This window comes from Trichosurus vulpecula, chromosome 3 (assembly GCF_011100635.1).
Source record: "Trichosurus vulpecula isolate mTriVul1 chromosome 3, mTriVul1.pri, whole genome shotgun sequence".
Taxonomy (NCBI): domain Eukaryota; kingdom Metazoa; phylum Chordata; class Mammalia; order Diprotodontia; family Phalangeridae; genus Trichosurus; species Trichosurus vulpecula.
The window spans coordinates 278673957-278696207 of NC_050575.1; the positions used below are offsets into that span (position 1 = coordinate 278673957).

Sequence of the window (22251 nt, forward strand, 5' to 3'; positions counted from 1 at the left end):
AAAGATATTATTCAGCATACATATGCATATGTGTGTATATACATATATACACATGCATGCTGAATATGAATATAGTTCATATAGTCATTCTTTTCTCCATTGGATGTATTCCGATGCCTCGCTGTGGTGTGGATCTGACCCACGGTCCAAGAAAGCCTTGACAGCAGAGCACAAAAATTTGGCAGGCCTTAACCAAATGAGAATGAAAGGCTTTAAGTATGGAAATGAACTGTATACCTGTCTTGTGAGAACTAGCCTTGCTGTGTTTGGAGAGGCTGATTTTCACTTGGTTAGCCTTGACAAGAAGGTGACTTTTTCAGCACAGCCACTCTTAAAGATCATCACCTAGGGTACAGAAGGGTGGGATCTGTGTTGGAGGAGGGTGTGAAATTACACATCTTTGAAGGACTAAAGTTCATTCTTTAGGATTGTTTACATTTTTCATTCCTTCACCTTTTCCTAGTTTGTTTGATGACTGGCACTTAACTGACTTCTTCATTTAGATTTCTTTTTGAAATTGTCCCTAAATAATGCATTTAGAATTCTTCCAACTCACAGAAAGAGAAACATTTTAAAGGTAGGAAAGAAATACTCAAAAAAATACCCTCAAAGTGTTCAAAAGATGCTTCAATATTTTGATGGATCTGTGATCTCATTGATATAAGTATTACCTCACATGCTGCTGATCAAAGTCTATTCATGGCTTCTCATCCTTTTGATGAACTCTTGTCCCATGCCATCCTGTGAATTCTCCACAGGGCATCCACCTAATAGGCTTCAGGCTTTTTCTTCTCTTAGATGTCCATGGATACCAATGGAAAAAATAGTGATTTAGTGGAAAACATTCTCCATTTGGAGTTAGGGAAGCTGAATTCATATCCCAGCTTTATCACTTACTGTGTGACCTTGGGTAAATCATTGTTGTTGAGTCCTTTCAGTCATGTGCAACTCTTCGTGAGCCCATTTGGGATTTTCTTGGCAAAGATACTGGAGTGGTTTGCTATTTGCTTCTGCAGCTCATTTTACAGATGAGGAAACTGAGGCAACAGGGTTAAAGGACTTAGGTGGCATAGTGGACAGAACACCAGGTCTGAGAGTCAGGAAGACTCCTTTTCCTGAGTTCAAATCTGGCCTCAGACCTTGGGCAAGTCACTTAACCCTGTTTACCTTAGTTTCCTCATCTAATGAGCTGGAAAAGGAAATGGCAAACTATTCCTTTCTTTGCCAAGAAAACCCCAAATGGGTTCAGGAAGAGTTGGATACGATGGAAACAGTAATCTCTCTCTCCATTCCTTGCACAGGCTGTGCACCATGCTAAGGTATAGACCCTTCTCCCTTCTGCATCACAGCATCACAGAATTCCTAGTTTCCTTCAAAGCTCAGCTCAAGTGACACTACTTATAGGAAACCTTTGCAGGTTCTAGCAGTTGCTAATTCCTTCCTCCTAGCCCCATCTTGGGTAAGTGACTTAACTACTCACAGCATCCATTTCCCATTTATAAAATGAAAGGGTTGGACTAAAGGATCTTGAAGGCCCTTTCCAGCTCCACAACTATGATCTTATGAGCATGACTGGCTCATCATCTTTTCTGGTCACACATCTCTGATGAAATTTTTCTGTGCCACTTTTCCTATACAATTCTTTGCTGATAATATGTTGTGGCCTACTTATGCCTACCATGTACCTCTCTGTTGCTTCTGAATAATCTGCATTTTTAGTTTTTTCAGAGACTGTGAGATTCCGTGTTATATGGATTCACTAGAAGAATCATGCTGTTAAAAAATGGGATTCTACTTCAGAAAGAATCTTGGAGTCACACATATTTTTCCAAAGATTGGCTTGTTTTTCTCTTATTAATTTCTCTGCCCAGTCAATTGTCCATCTGCATCGTCTGACTAATACATGTGTTCTGATGGATCAGCTCTACGGGCTGTGCATCCATTGATGTAGCACAGTGTGAATAACAGGCGTGCCTTATCCACTTGGTTCTTTCTAGTGTGCATGGTCAGTCCAAATACTTTTGAGTGATTATGGATCTTTTTTAGGAAGTTCTGCAGTGCTCTGAGGTTTGATGCAATGCCATCCACAAATAGGAGGATCTGGAGTCCGTTGCCATCTGTAGAAAATCCCTCATGCATTTTGACTGTGTGTTAGCCATCTTTTATTTTTTATTTATATATTTCCTTACTTTTGCCTCAACTGATCTTCATAATCAAAAGGTCACTGAACAAAGTTATCCATGTTGTTACAAGTTTCAAGAAATCTTGTATGATTTTTGAGATAGGCATGGGGGACATTAGGCTGGAGGATGGTTTATCAAATGAAATGCTTTTTTATGATATATAAACTAGATTTTTGCATATCAGATAACTACACTTCAACAACTCATTTTGCTAATAAACATTATTACTTACCTTCAAGACTCATCTCAAATACTCCTTTCTACGTGAAGTGTTTCCTGATTCTCACAAGTGTTAGCATCATCTCTCTCTAAACTACCTTGTATTCATTCTGTTCCTACATAATAGGACTGTCCATGGCTATATACTTTTTTATGTACATGTTGTTTCCCCCAATATCATATAGACTGTTTGAGAGCAGGATATTTCATTTTTTTTGTATCCCCAGTGCCTAGGATAATGCCTGACGTATGGCAGGGGCTCAATAAGCACTCATTGACTGATTTATTCATTGGCATTCATTTAACTTCCACCTATATAGTTAGGTTTCCTTTGATGAAACATATGTACTTATATCATGGCATAAAATCAACCAAGCTTGGAAATCTATATCCATTTTTTCCTATTAAACATAGATAATTCAGTTTAACCACATTTGAGATACTGGGCTAGATGCCAAAAATACTAGGATTAAAAATAATACAGTTCCTACCTTCAAGAAAGTTAAGGTATAGTAAAGATATAACATATATTCACTAATAGATCAGACCCAATTTAAAATTCAATATGTATGTGATTGGTTCAATGGAGAGACACGAGAGATTCAAGGAGGAAGGAATTACTTGTAACTAAGAGGATCAGAGAAAGCTTCATGGAGGAGGTGGTTCCTGAGCTTGAGATTGGAAGGATGAGAAATATTTCAGCAGTCAGAGACATGGAAGGAATCTGTTCCAGAAATAGGAGAAGGACTGTGTATAATTTCATAGAAGTGGGATAGAGTAAAACAAGCTAAAGAATGGCTCATCTAGTCTGAGGATGCATAGTATGTGAAGAGGGACAGCATAAAATAAAACTGAAAAGGAATGTTGGTGCCAGATTATAGAGGGTTTTGGATGCTACACTTAGGGAGGTTGAATTTTGTTCTATAGGCATTAGGGAACAGAGGAGGAAAAAGATCAGATCTCTGCATCAGAAAGAATGCTGTGGCAATGGTATAGATTAGAGGATCATAGATTATAGGGATCGTAGATTTGGACATAAAAGAAACCCTAGAGTTTAGACACCAGAGTCCAATCCCTTCCTTTAATAGATGAGAAAACTGTAGTCCAAAGAGACTAAGTCACTTGTCCAGATTCATAAAGCCAGGTCTTTCTCCAAGAAAGACAACCCTGCTATCTCTCATGGCTACCCCTAGAACCTAGAGGATATAGTTACTATACTTCAGGGCCCTTTTTCACAGAAAGTGGGGGTTAGGGTGGTTACCCCAGAGCATGCACTTGTTTTAGTGATAATTTCATCCTTCAGAAGACAGAGGGACCATCAAAGGAAAATTCCATCCTGGTTTAGATTCTTACTAGGATGGCAGAGTTATTTATTTTTGTTTCTGTTTTCTTTGCAAAAGAGAATGACCTTTATATTGGAAGTGACAGAACAAAAGTTAGCAGCAGAGGGAGAGGATTCTGGGAAGATGGCGGAGTAAGTTAGAAAATTCCAAGCTCTCAAGATTTTCCCCCACAAAAGAGTTAAAATAGCACCTTAGGGCAAACAAAGTGTGGGTGGAGACAAAGAAGAATAGGGGCACAACCAGAATCTTCCTGGGACAATTTGAGAAGATCTGAAGAAAACCCTAGAAAAATCCTAGGACAATGTTTAGTCCCTGCCAGGAGTAAACACCTCCAGGCTAGGTTCTGTTTTAACAACAAGCAGCAAGCTGCTTAAAAACTAGCGGCAAGCCCTGGAGTTAGTTGGTTTGAGAGGCTGCCTTGGCCCCAGCCACAGGAATTTTTCACCCCTGGATAGTGAGGGGAGTTGGGTTTTTGAGCCCAGGAAGATTGAGGGAACCTCTCCTGATGAGGAACGCCAGACCTAGCTGTGCTGCAAAGAGCAGTAGGGTAAAGAAGAAACCAGCACATGCTGGGTGAGTGAAAAAGCAATGGGGCAGAGAGCCCCTGGCTATGGGCATTTACAGGAAGTTGGAGGTTTGGCTCTGGTTCCAGACTAGAGGGGAGAACTGAAGATCTGGGGCAAGAGGCACCATTTTCCATGCCCCAGGACAAGAGGTGATTACAAAAATCAAGTTATTACCGCAAGAAATGCACAGGCAAAGGAGAAAGAATCCAACCATAGAAACCTATTATGGGAATAGAGATGATCAGGGTTCATCTTCAGAGGAGGATATTGAAGTAAAGAAACCTAACATCAAATGGTCACCTGCCCCAAAAGAATTTACAGAAGATCTTTAAAAAGACTTTGAAAATCAAATGACAGCAATGAAGGAAAAACTAAAAAAAAAATAATCCAAGAAAAACAAGAAGGTTATGAAAAGAAAGTCAACTGATTAGAAAAGGAGATCCAGAATCTTAAGGAGGAAAATGACACCTTGAAAATTAGAATTGGGCAAAGTGAAGCCAGTGAAATTATAAGAGATCAAGAAATAATTAAACAAAACATGAATAATGAAAAAATAGAAGAGAAAGTGAAACATAAGAAAAACAACAGATTTGGAGAATAGACCAAGAAGAGAAAATATAAAAATAATCAGACTAACTGAAAGTTATGATCAAAAAAAGAATCTGGATACAATAATATAAGAAATAATCAAAGAAAATTGTCCTGAAGCATTAGGACAAGGCAGGGAAGTAGAAATAGAAAAAAAATCCATCAAAAGATTAAAAGAAATCTTTTAAAAGGGATTCTATGAGGAAAACTCATAGGAATATCATAGTCAAATTCTGAAACCCCCAGCTCAAGGATAAAATATTAAAAGCATCAAGATTAAAACAATTTAAATATGATAGTGCCACAAAAGGAATTACACAAGACCTAGCAGTAGAGACATTAAAGGACTGCAGGTCTTGGAACACAATATATTGAAGAGCAAAAGACCTGGGGCTCTGGCCAAAAATATCATACTCTGCAAATTTAAGTAATATCTTGAATGAAAAAAATGGACATTTGATAAACTTGCAGACTTTCAAGACTTTGTTTAAAAAATTCCTGAACTTAGAAGATTCAACATACAAGAGCCAAGAGAAACATGAGGTGCATACCAAAGATTGACCATAAGGGATTCATAAGGACAGACTACCTTTTATATAATGTAAAATGTAAAATATATATCTAAGATTCTCATTAATAATTGGTGGGGGAGTAAGAAGGGGGTAAATCTGACTATGATATGAATTTTAAAAGTAAAACCATTTAGAAACAGCTAAAAGAGTACCTGCCTGCCCATGATGAACTCAAGTCACCAGGTCCAGATGTACTATGTCCTTGAGTACTGAAAAAAATACCAAACAAACTGGATGATGTGACTAATGAGCTGATACTAGTGACATTTGAAATGTCATGGAAAAAAATAAGGTTTTGCATGATTAGAAAGGAGCAAATATCTCAGTTTCAAGAAAAGGAAAGAGAACTCTACGGTTTACAGAGTTTGACTTCAACTTATAGAAAAATTCTAGAAAAATGTATCATTAAAGGTATTGGACTCCTTTGAGGATATGTGGTAGAGGTATTCTTCCTGCCTACCTTCTCATACCCACTGTTTCAGAGACATCTTTTGACTTCTTCCTGATGTCTATGAAGGCCCTTAATGTGCTGCTGCACTGGAATTCCATGAAAGTACCAAAGGGGTGATCCTTGCCCTTCATGTCTCTTTTTCCAGCTGGTCTTGAAATATAAAAATGAGTCTCTGAGCTTCAGGAGAATTTGCTTTCCTCCACCCAGCTTCAAGCTATAGTTCCTGGCATCCTAGGCAAACCTTTGCCTGGAATACAGTCACCTCCCATTTGTATCACCTTTCCTTTGCTACAGGGCCTTGTGAGAGGTCTCAAAAGGCATCTTCTATGTTCTCCTTCTTTTTCTTCTCTGGCTGCTCCAATGCCCAGATTAGAGAGTGCTAGAACAGCTGCAGCAGTAGCTGCAGACCCACCAGGAGGAAAAGAAATTGCACAGAGAGAGAGAGAGAGAGAGAGAACCAGAAAGAGCACCAGAAAGAGCAAGCCCACTTGTTGTTAATTGGATTGTACTTAGTAGAGGTGAAATGCAAAATAGCAAAGCAATATCCCTTTTAAAGGAACAGTGAATGCTTCAATAAAACTTGAATATTATCCTCTCAACTGATTATAACTATTCTATAATTCTTGATTGCTTAGTATTTCCTTTTGTGTGTGGGAATAAAACTATCTGTTCTATAGCTGGTTCATGTTTGTACTGGGTACCTTTTTAATCTTTTCTCCCCATCACAAGGGAAGATCCCTTAAACTATAGCCAAAAATAGAATTTTTTTTAAGAATCTGAACTGGAGGTGGATTTGAAGACTTAGGGATACTACTTATGCTATTGAGTAGATAGGCAAAATAAAGACAAAGATTGGCGAAGCTTTTTAATTCCTGTGGTCTCAGTTGAGGAGTGCCTGACTAGCCACTTTACCAGGAAGAGACTGTTGTCAAACATAGAGAAAGAGAAGCAGTTATTAGGAGGCAACTTGATGGAGTAGTGCTTATATAACTGGACTTGGAGCTAGGAGGACCTGACTTAAAATCCTGTCTCAAACATTAACTAGCTGTGTGATCCTCAGCAAATCATTTAACCTCTCCATGCTTCATATGTGTATTGGAGTTTATATCTTTGTTTATTTTTCTGGAAGAAATATATGAATTCTTTCCATTGGTATTTAATTTTCTGTGTTCGGAAGTTCTGGACAATTTTCTTGTATTATTTCTTGCATTATGGTATTCAGGTTTTTTGACTTGTCATGTTCTTCTGGGAGATCCATGATCCTTAGGTTGTTTCTACATCTGTTATCCTTGTGATCAATAGGTTTTGCTTGAATAGAGAATTGGTTAATGTTGGGTTTTAGTTCTCTTCTTCTAGATTGTCCTTCACTTCTATGTATTTGCATTCCCAATCACTTACTTGTTCCTTCTTTTATTTCCTTGGTGAGACTTACCATTGCAGATTCAAATTTTTCTATTCTGCCAATTATTTTTGCTGTGCAGACCATAAATTCTGGTCTCATAATCTTTTTTTTTTTGGCAGGGCAATTGGGGTTATGTGACTTGCCCAAGGTCATACAGCTAGTACATGTGTCAAGCGTCTGAGGCCAGATTTGAACTCAGGTCCTCCTGACTCCAGGGCCGGTGCTCTACTCACTGCACCACCTAGCTGCCCCTGATCTCATAATCTTAAACCATTCAGGAACTGCATGTTGAGGTTCCATGTTTTCTTCAAATTCCACAGGGTCCTCCATCTCATCAAATGTTGGATGTTTCCCCTTTGTCTTGCAATATTTATTCACAGATGCCCGAATGCCATTACTAGATCTGGAACCCACATTTCCTTCTCCTGTTAATGTTTTCCCTGTTGATTTATCTTCTTATGATCAAGGTTTTTGAATTGTCTTCTTCCTGAGATCTTTGCTAATTTCAATCTTTTTTCCTCTCCCTTATTTTCCTCTCTGCTCACTTTCTGACTTTCTCCCCTGGTGTTTTCCCTGAGTGCTGGATCTCAAAGTGTCTCAGCTTCCTCCCGTGATGGGTAATTCTGTGTCTCCACCCCAAGTTACTTTTAGGTGGATAGAACTGGCCCCAACTAAATGCCCAGTTCTTTCAGGCTTAGCGTCCTCTCCCCTTCCCCTGAACCATTCCCCCTGTGCCACTGTTTAGAGTATTGCTGTATATACAGGTATAAATGCAGCCAGAATTGATTTCTGTCATTTGGAATTTTTCTCTCCAAGGTTCTGTGAGGAGGGGAGATCAGGATGTGGAGTTGAGGTGTCCTGCCCCTGTCCCTCTATTCATCAGTTCTGCACAGTGCTGGCTGTCATGGCCCAACATACTTCTGCAGCCTATATCTCAGATCTCTGTGGCCCTAGAGGGAGGAGGGAAGTAAGATGTGTGGTTGGGTTTTGTTGAAAGTTCATGGATCCAAGTCCTAGTGAAGCCTCTCTGCTGGTAGCTGGAGGAGTGGTGGGAGGAAGGGGAGAGAGCATTCTTCATGAGCTTAGGAGCAGGAATCAGTTTATGGTTTTTTTTTAAATTTCTTTTGGGTTTTGGATATCCTAGAGCATGGAGACAGCAGAAATTGTTTTATCTTTGGCTCTTAATTTTGGTTTTGGAAAGGCGTGAGAAGTTGTAGGAATCAGAGATAATGTAGTTTTCCACCTTGCTGGGCAAATGACCTGGAAGTCAGATTCCTCATCTACTTCACAGCATTGTTGTCAAATGAATTAACATATATGATCAAATGAATTAACATATATGTCAATAAGTTTGCAAACCTTAAAGTGCTATATAAATGTTTTATTATTATCATCATCATTATTATTATCATTGTTATTATTATGATAGCAAGTTCAGGGTGGGGGGGATTCTTCAATAAGAACCAAGTATGCCAGGGTAATTTCATTTCCTTCTTGGATAGGGATTACTAAACTAGAAGATGAGGAAAATGCTAGGAATCCATTTTACCTAGATTTTAGCTAAGTTTTTGATAAAGTATGCTAATGTAAAGACTATGGAGTGGTATGGATCAGATGATACAATCAAAAGGATTCAGAACTGGTTAGGTGGCTGGACTCAATCCATGGTTTTTAGTGGTTCAGTGTCTGTGCAGGAGGTTTCTAATGGAGTAGCCCAGAAATCTGTGTTTGACCCCACACTGTTTAACAGTTTTTGTCAATGCCTTAGATAAAGGCGTAGATGATATGCATATGAGATTTGCAGCTGACACAAAGGTAGGAGGGATAACTAACAGTAGAGTCAGGATCCAAAAGGATCTTGGCAGGCTAGAACATTGGGCTGAATCTAATAAGATGAAATTGAATAGTGATAAATGTAAAGTCTTGCACATCAATACAAATAATCGATTTCTTAAATATAAGTTGTGAGTGACAGATAGGTTCTGTAAAAGATCTGGAAGCTTAGTGGAATGCAACCTCCATATGAGTCAACAGTGTGATACAGTATCCCCAAACCTACTGTGATTTGGGGCTATAGTAATAGAGGCATAGTCTGCAGGAACAGAGAGCTGATAAGCTCACTGTACTCTGCCTTCCTCAGACCTCACCCAGAGTATCGTATTCAGTTATTGTATTCATTTCTTGGAGAGGTGGTGTAAGAAATACATCGATAAGATGTTCAGTTTGTAGAGAAGGGTAACCAGGATGGTGAAGGGCCTTGTACCTGTGACATATAAAGATCAGTTGAAAGAACTGGGCACATTTATCCTGGAGGAGAAAAGACTAAGGAGCGAAGGGGAAGAGGAGGAGGATATGATAGCTTTTTCGAGTATCTGAAGGGCCATCATGTGGAGAAGGGACTAGACTTATTCTAAAGGTAGAACCAGAAACAGTGGATTATGGGAATTGTAAGTCAGCAAGTTTGGATTTGATATCAGGAAAAACTTGCCAATGAATACAACTGCCCTTCATGAAAAGGAACATATAGCACAATGGAAAGCACATTGGATCTGGATTAAGAGAACCTGAACTCCAATCCCAGTTCTGCTGCTTACAACCTCTGTACAAGGCACTTCATCTCTGTAGGCCTCATTTTCCTTATCTGAAAAATAAGAAAGTATCATTGAACTACGTGACCTGAAAGGTCCCTTCAAACTCTCATTCAATGAAAGTGGAATTGGCCGCCTCAAGAGGTCATGGATTCCCCCTTCCTGGAGGACTTTAAGTGGAGGCTAAGTATGTTGACAGGTATGTTACAGTGAAAATTATTCTTCATGTATAGGGAGGACAGTATGGTCTCTGAAGTCCCTTCTAACTCCCAGATTCTATGAGTAAAAGGATTGTCCTCTAGTCATGAGGGGTCTGATGTGATTACATAGTATGGATTTATTGTCTGTCTTGGGGTGGAGAACCTGCGGCCTGAAGGCCACATGTAGTCCTCTAGGTCCTCAAGTGGCCTTTGACTGAATCCAAACTTCACAGAAGGAATCCTCTGAATAAAAGGATTTGGTCTATAAAACTTGGACTCAGTCAAAAGGCCACAGCTAAAGGCCCCAAGGATAGACTCTATACTCTCTTCTATAAAAGCACTGATTTTTCCAACTCAACTACATTTTTCACTCATCCTTTTTCTCCCTCCACGTAAAAATGTAGGATCTGTGTTTTTACCAATCTTAAGGCAGATATATTTAAAATTTAAAAGGTCAATTTACACACCATGCTCCAGGCCTTTTTGTGAGCATATATTGTGGAGTTCTACCTTTAAAAGCTCTCTCTTAAAATATTGCTGTGGTTTTTATTAGAAAGACAGAATCAGAAATCCCTCTCTTTGCTTCATTTATTCTATCCACCTGGCATTTCTTTGACGGTATGGCAGATGAGAATCTAATTCTCTAAGCCCTTATTCTTCATACTAGTGCTGGATTTGGTAACCTGTGAAATATTTCTTTATCACTGACATCATTTCATGCTTAGTATACTGTTTCCATCAGTAAAATAACAATTGTTAACATTAGACATTCATAGGTCTTTGGTGTTAAGCAAAGCTTATTAAAAATGAGATCTATCACAATTAAAGTTTACTAAAAATGAGCTCTCCAGTCTAAGAATCTTTTGACTATGGACACAAGCAGAGCAACAGAAAAAGTTATTTTGTGCTAATTTAATGCTATCCTTAGAACCTGGGTGTTGAGGGGACACTAGAGAGGAGGTAGGGTATTCTGTTTTCTTTTGCACTAGATAGAACAAACTTCCCATGCGCGAAACAAGGCCAGTACTGTTCTGGCAAAAGAGTCACTTTGATTAGCATTACCACTGAAGCATCTCTCTGCCCTATATGTAGGGGAAAAAAGTAACATGACAAGAAGTAGAAGCCTTCAAAATGGTAAATTTTGAAACATTTAAAATAAATCTAGAGAAACAAAATAAAATTTAGAATTTTAAGAACTAGATTGTCATTAGATACATCATCATACTTGGTAACAATTATTCTTTTAATGAAAAATGGGGTACAGAATTAAATTTATTGCAAATCATTATGATACTAGATTACTCCTCCGGGAAACATATAGTCATTTGTCCTGACGTTTTGTTAAAATACAGTAGTATTATGGGACCAATCTACCTAATTCTTAACTCCCTGCGGACAGTTAGTGTACTTAGCTGTTAGAAAGGTGATTTCTGAAGCATGACAGCTGTTGGTGCTAAAGCTATTGTGTGAAGAACAAAAAACTTATGTTCTACTCATATGCTGCCTTTGTATCATTGATACAAGAGCTGTTTCATAAATGACTTATAATTCTTAACCAATGAATTACATTACTGCTCTATCTGTTATTGTTGGCGCGTACTTTTGGAAAACAGTGCAGCAGAAGGAAATAGATTAAGGCATCCCTTTCTTTAGGGAGCATTGGATTCTGACCCCCAACCCTCCATTTAATTGTTTACATTTTAGCCATTTTAATTAAACTTGGACTAATTGCCTCCGAAGAACCTGTTCATACTAACATAATATGTTTTTCAGGCTCCCTTATTCTAAGCAACCAAAACACAAGGCTGGACTGGGTGTATTGGTTGCATTTGCTAAAGGACTGTACTCCTTGGAAATCGACCATGATTATACACAGTGTCAATCACATGCTGTTTAGAAATGATGATGTATAAATATAAAATCCACTTCCTTAAGTATTTCTTGACTTATTCCAGGAAGTTTTCATTGAGTAGAATAGCTTATGTGATTATTTGATGAAACTCTATTTTTTACTGCATAGTTAAAAATATTAGTAATTATTCGTGAAATCAAAATGTAACATTCTTTTCATGTTTGGATTTAGTTTCTAGACATTTCGCATTTTTTTTGTATATTCTTTAATCCATATTTACAGGTATCAGAGGTTTTCTAATAGTACCATATTGTTTGATGGAAGCTGTGGGCCTTCAGTTTCCTCATCTGCAAGATGAAGGGGTCGCATTAGATAGTTTTGAGACTAAGGGATCATGAGAGGTAGAAATTTGTGGTAGAATGAAGGCAGGGAACTTTGGAGCTCTGGGTGGGGGTGCAGAAGAGTTCCAAAGTGGAGACTGTTTGCAAGTGAATGGCACTGCCATCCCAGATTAACTACAGGATCAACCATAATCATTAACATTTGGAACTTTTTCTGGCTACATGATCTGTGAAAGGACTGATCTACTGGGACAAAACTTGCTGTTGTCCTGAATGTGTCATGAGGCATGGGGTTGAGAACTAGTGAATTTATCCATTCTCCATTTCCTCCCTCCCCATCTTCCCCTAATTCCTTCCTGGTGACCTGAAATCATTTACCTTTCTGGGTTTCATGCTCTTAAAACTTTTTTTATTTGCTGCTTTTACCTTTATAATAGGTAAAGTCTCCAGAAAAGTTGAGTGTCTCCTATGAAGGAGTGGGTAAGAAGGAGAAACATGATGGCTGATGGAGTTTTTTTCAATGTAGTATAGAGCAGAGGCCAATCTATGCTCAGTGGCTAGGGAAGAGAAAAGATTCTTTGCTAATATGCGGTGCTCTGATCTTACTGAATTCTATGAATATCTAGCACAAGTGGCTCCTGGAGTGAACAGAACAAAAATGAACCTCTGAGACCAATTGCTCTGGATTTTATAAAGAAAAACCATGAACCTATATTAAGCTCTCTGGCAACACAAACCAGAGTTTTATTGGTATTATTGTCAATCCACTGTTCTTTTGCAGGAACTTTTTAAAACCACTTGTCCATTTTATGAGGGTTAGTTTGGTTAAAACTTAATAAAAATAGTCCATAAGCCCCTGTAAGTAAGCCCACATAAACTGTGATATGTCCCAATATACTAAAATTGAATGAAAGATCAAAGGTTGTCAGTACTTCCATGTTGCAGAGTACATACTCTTCCCTTAGGATACCTCTTATGCTACATATGAAATATGTGCACCTGACATATGGACATATATAAATGTCATTAAAGTCTAGCTTATTTTTCTTTTTATATATAAATATCATTATAAATATATGTCATTATATATAAATATATAATATATAAATATTAAAGTTTAACTTATTTCTCTTTTTAGGTAAAAAATAAATAGAACTAGAACTTGCAGTTCTTTAATCAATTTATCTTGTGTTATTTGGTAATATAGTATATTGTGCATGTGTCCCATTCCCCTAATAGAAAAAGAGCTCCATGAAGTCAAGGACCCTGTTTCATTTTAACTTTGTATCTTCCTCTGTCCATTTGTTGTTGTTGAACTGAGAAATTGTTGGATTAATTTTAGCTAATTTTAAAAGATAAAATGATAGTATCTTGGGGTACAAATCATTTCCCCCTTCAGTTACTATTTTCTATGTTTGTTTTTCTTCTAGCCATGTTACGCCCTGTATCACACAAATAGAAAGCTAATGCTGGAGCCCAAAGTGACTATCAATGCCAGAATTGTGGTTGTTGGAGCATCCAATGTTGGAATTTCTTTCTTAGAAACACTGATTTTTTGGTAAGTTGGTTTTTTAAAAATAATAATGGTATTAATAATTACTAAAGCCTTTTATACCCAAACATGAAACTTTTTCCCTGGCCAAAATAATTTTTCTTGCTCACTGCAGGCAGCTGTGACATAGTGGAAAGAACCTTGAATTTGGCATCAGAAGTCCTGAGTTCCAGTTCATTTAGTCAGTTAGTCAATAAACATTTATTAGATGCCAAGCACTGTGCTAAGAGCTGGGGATAGAAATAAAAAGAAAAACAGTGCCTGCTCTCAAGGAGCTTACAACCTAATGGAGGAAGCTTAAAAGCAGGGGTGGGGGAAGATACCCAGCAGCAAAGTATGAAGCTTAGCACAGTGTCTGGCGCATAGTAGATGCTCCATAAATGATTATAGAATTGAATTGAAATCATAGAGAAATCAAAGGAGTCCCAGAGCAGTGTAGCTGGTGGGAAATGGGGAGGTTTTGGAGTTTACCTGGCTCTGCCAAACAGAGGGGTAGAATATGCTGATGAGATGTGAGTACTAATGCTGATTTGATCTTGTAGAATAATGACAGTTCCCAATGATTAGTTTCCTTGGGCTTGAAGGCATGATGCAGAAGTCCAAAGACTTCCAAAATCAATGAATGAAGTTTATTCCTCTCTGTTATACAATTATTGATCCCACAAGGACACTGTGAAAATATACATTAATCACATGTGAAGAGAGGAAAATTCCTGGATTCTCTAGCCTTCTGCATTGAACATATTAGGTAGTCATATTATCTAATTATCTTCTTGAAAGGTACATAGAGAAAACCCTAATGAAGTGAGATATGGAACAAATGTTTCTATTTGGAAGGAAGAGTGGGAGTGGGAAAAATCAGAAACATTCCAATGCCAGGCTCTGGGCACTTAGGGATCAGGCAGCATGGGGTGCTCCCTAAGGAATGATCCCATCCGTCTCCCTCACTTATTCCTCTTCCTCCTCTTCTCTGTCTGTCTCTCTCTCTCTCACACACATAAGCCCACAACATTTTTCCAACATGTTGGAAAATAAGATATTTCATACCAATGAATTTTCTAGATAACTTAAACTTACCCCTTCAAGTACCATGGTGGAATGACCCTACCCAGTTATTGAAAGAAGGAAATATATCGACATTATTGAAACCCAGCTCATACTCAAACATTTTTACTTGCCTAGTAATGGTGGTAAGACAAATAAACAGAAGACCTGTAGTCTTTGGGATATGGGAAAAGGTTAATCCTGTAGATCAGAAACTAGTGGCAAGAGCAGAAACTGAGAGGCAAGTCAGGGCACTGATTGTTAGTTTAAGATATTAAAGAAGAAACCAAAGCCCAGGACAGTGTCCCTTTGGGCTAGGTGCAAAGACTGACCCACGTTCCCAGGAAAATCATAGATATCACAAGCGTCCTGGCTTTTCTCATGAGTGCTGAAACTTTTTTCATTTTTATCAATTTTTGTTGTAAAATTTGCTAAAATATATTGTTAGAAGTAGTTAACTTGCACAGTTTGTATTACAAAATTTTGTAAAACAAGAACTCGAATTGACTCCCCTTAAAGCAATGTGATAAGTGGTTCTCAGATAGTCTACATTTAACAACATTATTCATTTTTCAAATGGATCTCTAATTTCGTTAATATAGGTGTTTCCTCCCTCAATACACACCTCATCCATTCTGTCCACCTTGTCCTTATGACTCTTGTCCATTTCCTGCCACAAGCTAACCACAAGGCGGTCAACCAGTGTGCTAGACTGTGAGCTCCTTGAGAACAGGGCCTGTCTTTTGCCTTTCTTTTTCAGTGTTTAACACAGTGCCTAGTAAGCAGTTACCCCTTCAAGCACCATGGTGGAATGACCCTACCCAGTTATTGACAGAAGGAAATATATCGACATTATTGAAACTCAGCTCATTCTCAAACACTTACCATAGTAAGTGCTTAATAAATGTTTAATGACTGACTGACTAGGAGTTTACCTTGTTTTCTCGTGACATTGTGAGGACACAAATGAAGCATATCGGGGCATCTACCTGTTTTCCTCCTACTTCTTTATTTGTTAGGTCTTGCAGCCTGATCACACCCACTTTGCATTTCTCCATTGTCCAAGTGATATTCAATGGTCATTCTTTGGAGATTGTAGTGTTATATGATTCAAAACCATTTGACAACATTGGTAAAATATTAATTTTTTAATGGAACTTCATTTCTAGGCCATTTTTAGTTTATCAGTGTCTTTCTAAATTGTGGCTTAAGAACCGAAAAATTGGCAAAGAATTGGAAACTGAGGGGATGCCCATCAATTGGGGAATAGCTGAACAAGTTACATGAATGGTACATGGTACATGAATGTGATGGAATACTATGGTGCTATAAGAAATGATGAAGGGGAGAGTTTCAGAAAAACTTGCTTATACTGATGTAAAGTGACTGGCCATCTCCCAAGAGGAAAATTTGTATGGTAACAATTCTACAATTCCAAAGAACTCATGAGGAAACATTCTATCCAGCATGAGATAGAGAGCTGATGGATTCATGGTGCAAATTGAAACCTATTTTCTTTATTTTGTTTCCTTTCTTTTCTCTTTGTTGGGACATGGCTAATAATGGAATTTGTTTTGCGTAACTATACATATTAGTAATAGGTTTTGTTTTTCTTGCCTTCTCATGAATGGTGGAGGGGAAGATGAGAGATGGAGAATTCAGAACCAAAAATAATAAAAAAAAAACCAGACACAATATTCCAGATATAGCCTGACTAGGGCAGTGTACAGTAGGACTATCACTTCTTTATTCCTGGATGCCTCTCTTAAGAGAGGAATGCCTCTTAAAACAACCCAAGATCACATTAGGTTTTTTGGTTTCCATATGACACTGTTGACACATATAGAGCTTGAAGTCCCTTAAAACTCTCAGGTCTTTTAAATTTTATTTTATTTACACAAACTGCTTTCCTTTTTCTTAAAAAAAATCAGTTTTGTTTTATTTTCATTTCTGAGTTTTCTCACTTTCCCCTCCCCCTTCCTCACTCATTAAGAAGGCAAGGAAACCAAAACCTATTAGAAATATATATAGTCATGCAAAAAAATTTCTGCATTAGCCATGTTTAAAAAAATAAGAAATTTATGGGCATACTCTCAGTTTCTAATTCTTTGTCACCAGAAAAAAGCTACTATCAATACTGTTGTGTATCTATATATACACACACACATATATATACACACATGTACATACATACATATATCTATATCTACGCATAGATATAGATATATGTCCTATTCTTCTTTCTTTAATTTCCTTGGAGTAGAGACCTAGTAGTGGTATCACTGGGTCAAAGGTCATGAAGGTTTCTGTAGTTTTTTCAGAAAAGGTTCCAAATTTATTCCCAGAATTATTGGACTAACTCCATTAATAGTGCATAAATATAGTTGTTTCCCCACAGTCCTTCCAGTACTGGCCATTTTTCTTTTTTGTTGTCTTAGCCAATCTGATATGTATGGGGTGGCACATCAGAGTTGTTTTAATTTGGATTTTTATAATTGTTAATGATTTAGGGCATTTCATATGATCATTGATAACTCGGATTTCTTCCTCTAAAAACTGCCTATTCATATCCTTTGATCTTATTCTTGTAACTCAGTTATTCTTGTGACTCAGTTCCCCACATATCTTAGAAATGAGACCTTTGTCAGAGAAACTTACTACAAAGACTTTGCCCTCAATTTTGTTTAAGCAAAAAGCTTTTTAATTTTATGTAATAAAAGTTATCGACTTTACCTCTTGTGAACATCTCTAGCTCTTGTTACGTTGTGCATATTTTTGTCTATCCATGGACCTGACAGGTAATTTCTTCCATATTCCACTAATTTGCTTATCTCATCCTTTATATATAAATCATATACCCATTTTAAGCTTGTCTTGGTAGATGGTGTGAGGTGTTGGTCTAGATTTGGTTTTTGTCAGACTACTTTCCAGTTTTCCTAACAGTTTTTGTCAAATAGTGAGTTCTTACCCCAGTAATTAGGATCTTTGGGTTGATCAAACACTAGGACATTGTGCTAATTTGCTTCTGTACATTGTGTGCCTAATCTGTTCTACTCATCAACCTCTCTATTTCTTACTATTGATGATGACAGTTTTGTAGCATCATTTGAGATCTGATACTGCCTGGATTCCTTCCTTCTCATTTTTTTCATTGATTTTCTTGATAGTTTTGACCTTTTGTTCTTCTAGATGAATTTTGTTATGATTTTTCCAGATCAATAAATTCCTTAGTAGTTGAATTGATATGGCACTGAATAAGTAAATTAATGTAGGTAATATCATTTTTATTATATTATCTGGCCTACCCATGAGCAATTAAAATTTATCCAGTTACTTAGATTTGTCTTTGTTTATATGAAGAATATTTGGTAATTGTGTTTATTAGTTCTTAATATTTGTCTTGGTAGGTAGACCCACAGAAATTTTATACTGTTTCTAGTTTCTTTCTGGATACTTGCAGTATTTTTTCCTTAACCTGGGAGCTCTGTATTTAGGCTACAATATTCCTAGTAGTTTTCATTTTGGGATTTCTTTCAGGATATGACTGGTGGGTTCTCTCAATTTCAACTTTGTCCTCTGGCTTTAAGATACCAAGGTAGTTTTCTTTTGTGATTCTTGAAATATATATATAGTCTTATCGTCATACTTAGCATTTCTAGTATAAAACTGAACAGTGTTGGTAATAATGGACATCCTTGTTTCACCCCTGATTTTATTGGAAAGCTTCTAGTTTATTCCCATTTTAGATAATGCTTTCTTTTAGTTTTAGATAGATACTATTTATCATTTTAAGAAAAGCTCCATTTATTACTATGCTTTTTATCATTTTTAAAAGGAATGGGTATTATGTCATGCTTTTGAATTCATCCTGTTTCCTGCCTTGGCTTCTATGTTCTGAACTTATTATACCCTGTTATTATGTTTGTGCATATATAATAAATATAACAAGATATACACATATATTGTGTTATATTTGTGTGCACATAACAAATAAATATAACAGTATATATGTATATATTGTGTATATATATACATGTATATGTATGTGTGTGTATATATATAGTGTGTGTGTATATATATATGTATATACATACATACATATATGTATCTTTCTTCCTTAGCAGATCATTCTTTGAGGTCAGGGACTCTTTCTTTTTATACTGTACACTGTGTTGTGCATAGAAGACACTCTAAGCAAATGTTGGCTGAAAGAATGAATGAACGTATTGCAAGGAGGAAAGTCCAGGCAATTTTCCTTTTACCTCTGCTTTCAATGGAGTTTCAGGTCTATGTGCACAACAAAAGTAGTGTAGGAATTCATCCACTCTCTAGCCCAAATAAGATATTGCCTTAGAAAAATGAATGGGTTCTACCTCCTCACCAAAGAATGCCCAGAAGGCCAACACTCAGTAATCTGACTTAAAAAATCAATCATGCCTCTGATTTGGATAATCATTATAATCTGGCAGGGTGATAAAGAAAGAGAGGTCAGACTACTATTTTTTGAATCCATCATATGTAAATTAATGAATCAATAGGACATTATGGAGCTTAGCCCTATGAATAGGCCTCTAGCAGCTGCAGCCCATCCTTCCCCTCCACCCCTCTTGTCCTTTCCAAGGGAACAGGAGGGCTGTCTAGTGGGAAAGAAGCTGAGGACTGTCCTTTCTGACTCCCCAGTCACCCTAAGAGAACTAGATTGATTTTATCTTCAAAAACAGATTATTGCATGGCACGATTTCACATACCCTCCTCCTCCCAAATACAACTTCACTCCATGGCTTTTTACTGTTTAGATTCCTATGAAAGTGAACAAAATCCCTCATTCTTCAAATAGAGAATAAAAGGCTTAGAATACAAATGCCTGGCTGAAGTATAGAGTTTAATCAAGGAATTTACATACAAGAGTATTTTACTTTGCCCAGTAGGTCCTGAAAATGAAAAATTATGTCTGTATCAAATATTTATTATCATAATTATATTTTAAACACAGTTGGAGAGCTTACTATTTAAAAGGACCCTGTGGTAAATCCTTCTGTAATATGAATAATCACTCCTTAATCTTTCCATCTTATTTAATTTTTTTGTTTTTAATAGATTTTATTGATATCTTTTGTTTTTAAATCGCCTAGATTTTTTTCCTGTATCCTTCTCCCTCCCCCTACCAGACAGCCATCTTTTATGATGAAGAATCTTTTTTAAAAATTAAAAAGATGAAGTAGAGCCAAGATGGCAAACCATGAGGAAGCAGTACAGCTGAGCTCCTTCCTCCCCAAACTCTCCCACACAGATTTAGAAGACACACTGGACCAAATCCCAAAGATAAAAATCTAAGAAAAAAAATCAGAGTGAGTCACTTTTCCAGGCCAGGTCACTATAGGGAAACAGAGAGGTCTGTGGATACTGGGGACTGGGTTTGGCAATGAGCATATATGGCTTGGAGTACTCTAGCACAGGGAGAGTCTGTGTATCAAGATAAGAGGAGATCCCAAACCCATACTGGGGCACTGGCAGTATGGTAACAGGTGCCATTTGATGGCTTTCTTGCACACTATCCAGTTCTGGTTCACAGATCCAGGGCAGGCTAAGAAAAGGACCTGCACCCAGAGGGGGCATTCTGGGTAGAAAGCAGTTGAAGGCCCTGGCTGTGTACCAAGAAAGGAGCAAATTCATAAGTAAGCAGCAGTGCTCTGACTCAGACCCCAGGAGCAGAGCAGGTTCCAGGTAGCCCAGTCTGAAGCCTACAGAAGAATAACCAGGGAAGGAATCCCAGACCAAAGAAGAGCCTACAGTTCTGTTACTCTGAACCACCAGAGCTTCCCAGCTAGCTGATGAGACCTGAGTCCAACAGAATTTTATTTTTGCTCAGACCAAAATCCATATCAGGAACTTGCAGAGCTCAGACAAGGGAGTGAGCAATCAGATTTTGTTCAGAATCAGACCATTTTGGGAGCATTGAAAGATTGCAGGACTCCAGCCTATCCCTGAGATTCTAGAATATCATAACATTCAATACTGCCCCCAGCCCACCCCCCAAGAAAGTAGCAGCAGGACTAGCCCAGACCTTCCCTCCAGAAGTATGCAGAGATAGCCTTAAAATCAAATCTCAAGTGAAGACGAATGAGTGAACAATTCCACCACAAAGAGCTTTGCTACAACAAAAAGTGTATTGTAAATACTTTGATGTATATGGAGCCTTTCTTTTGTCAATTTCTTCTTTAGGGTATATGCCTAGCATTGTAATCTCTGGGTCAAAAGGCATGGATCTTATTTGATTTTTGTATATTGTTTTCCATTAAACATGGTATGTGTGTACCTATACATATTAAACATGTCAGAAAATCTCTCCTCTTAATGAACATAATAGGAATATTATCTTTTGCTTTTCTAGTCTCAACGTATCTACTTTTCTCCCCAAATTAATATTCTCTGAAATTATCTTTGACAAGCATCACTAGTATCATATTGTATTTGTGCACTATTCATTTGCTTCTTGCTATTTATCCTGCAATTTTCTTAGAAATGTTATAATTCAAATTCAGGGTTTTTTAAAATCTGAAACATGATTTGTTCAGGTTAGAAAATACTACTCTATATATCACCTGATGTGAATAAAAATTTTTTCTATTCTAGTGCAAATGTGGGATTTTTAAGGTGTGATTTAATTCTTATTATTGTGTAGATATAAAGAAATAGAATTCTATAAAGTCATGTGTCAGCATCATAGTCTTTAAATCCTAGCTTTGGTTATAAACAAGTGGAATTGGGTATTATTAGTATTATCCTCAGATGAAATTGCTCATAATATGCAAATAAAAACACATTTTCTACACTTTGCTAAAACCAACAGTTTAGCTTTGGGGGAGACACAGAAGTATTAGGATTGCTCATATTAAATTAGATAGGTGATCGTTAAACTCTTCAGACTGACCAACTATTGTCTATAAACCCTACGTAGATTATGGTTTGATTTGGCCTATGCAGACCCTTCTTTAAAAAAAATAAACTGCTAACAAAGCAAGAACAAGAAGAAATTTCCTTATCATAAATTCAATTCAGCTCTATTTAGTTCAGTTCAGCAAACTTGTATTAAGTAAGAGCTTCCTATGTGCCCTATGCTAAGCCCCGGGGACATGGAGGTAAAACACAGCATTGTCTCTGCTCTTAAAGAGACCTGTATGATGATGAGAGCCTATCTAGGTCCATATATTCTGTAGTCCTTCAAAAGATCTTTTTTGTGCATATTCCCTGCCCCACCCCAGAGCATAACTATTTGGTAAGCAGTTACTCATGAGTTACTACGGCTAGAAAAATGAACAACCTAACATTTTGGGGATGAGCCTTTCCAAA

At 37.3% G+C, this 22251-nt stretch overlaps 1 protein-coding gene across 1 annotated transcript in view; it reads left to right on the forward strand.

The window, feature by feature from the left end:
• CFAP61 (cilia and flagella associated protein 61) overlaps positions 1 to 22251 on the forward strand; it is a 362517-nt gene that overhangs the window by 176413 nt on the left and 163853 nt on the right. Inside the window, exon 22 of the mRNA XM_036749971.1 lies at positions 13736 to 13863. Within this exon, the coding sequence (XP_036605866.1) occupies positions 13736 to 13863 (128 nt within the window). The remainder of the gene's footprint in view (positions 1 to 13735; positions 13864 to 22251) is intronic.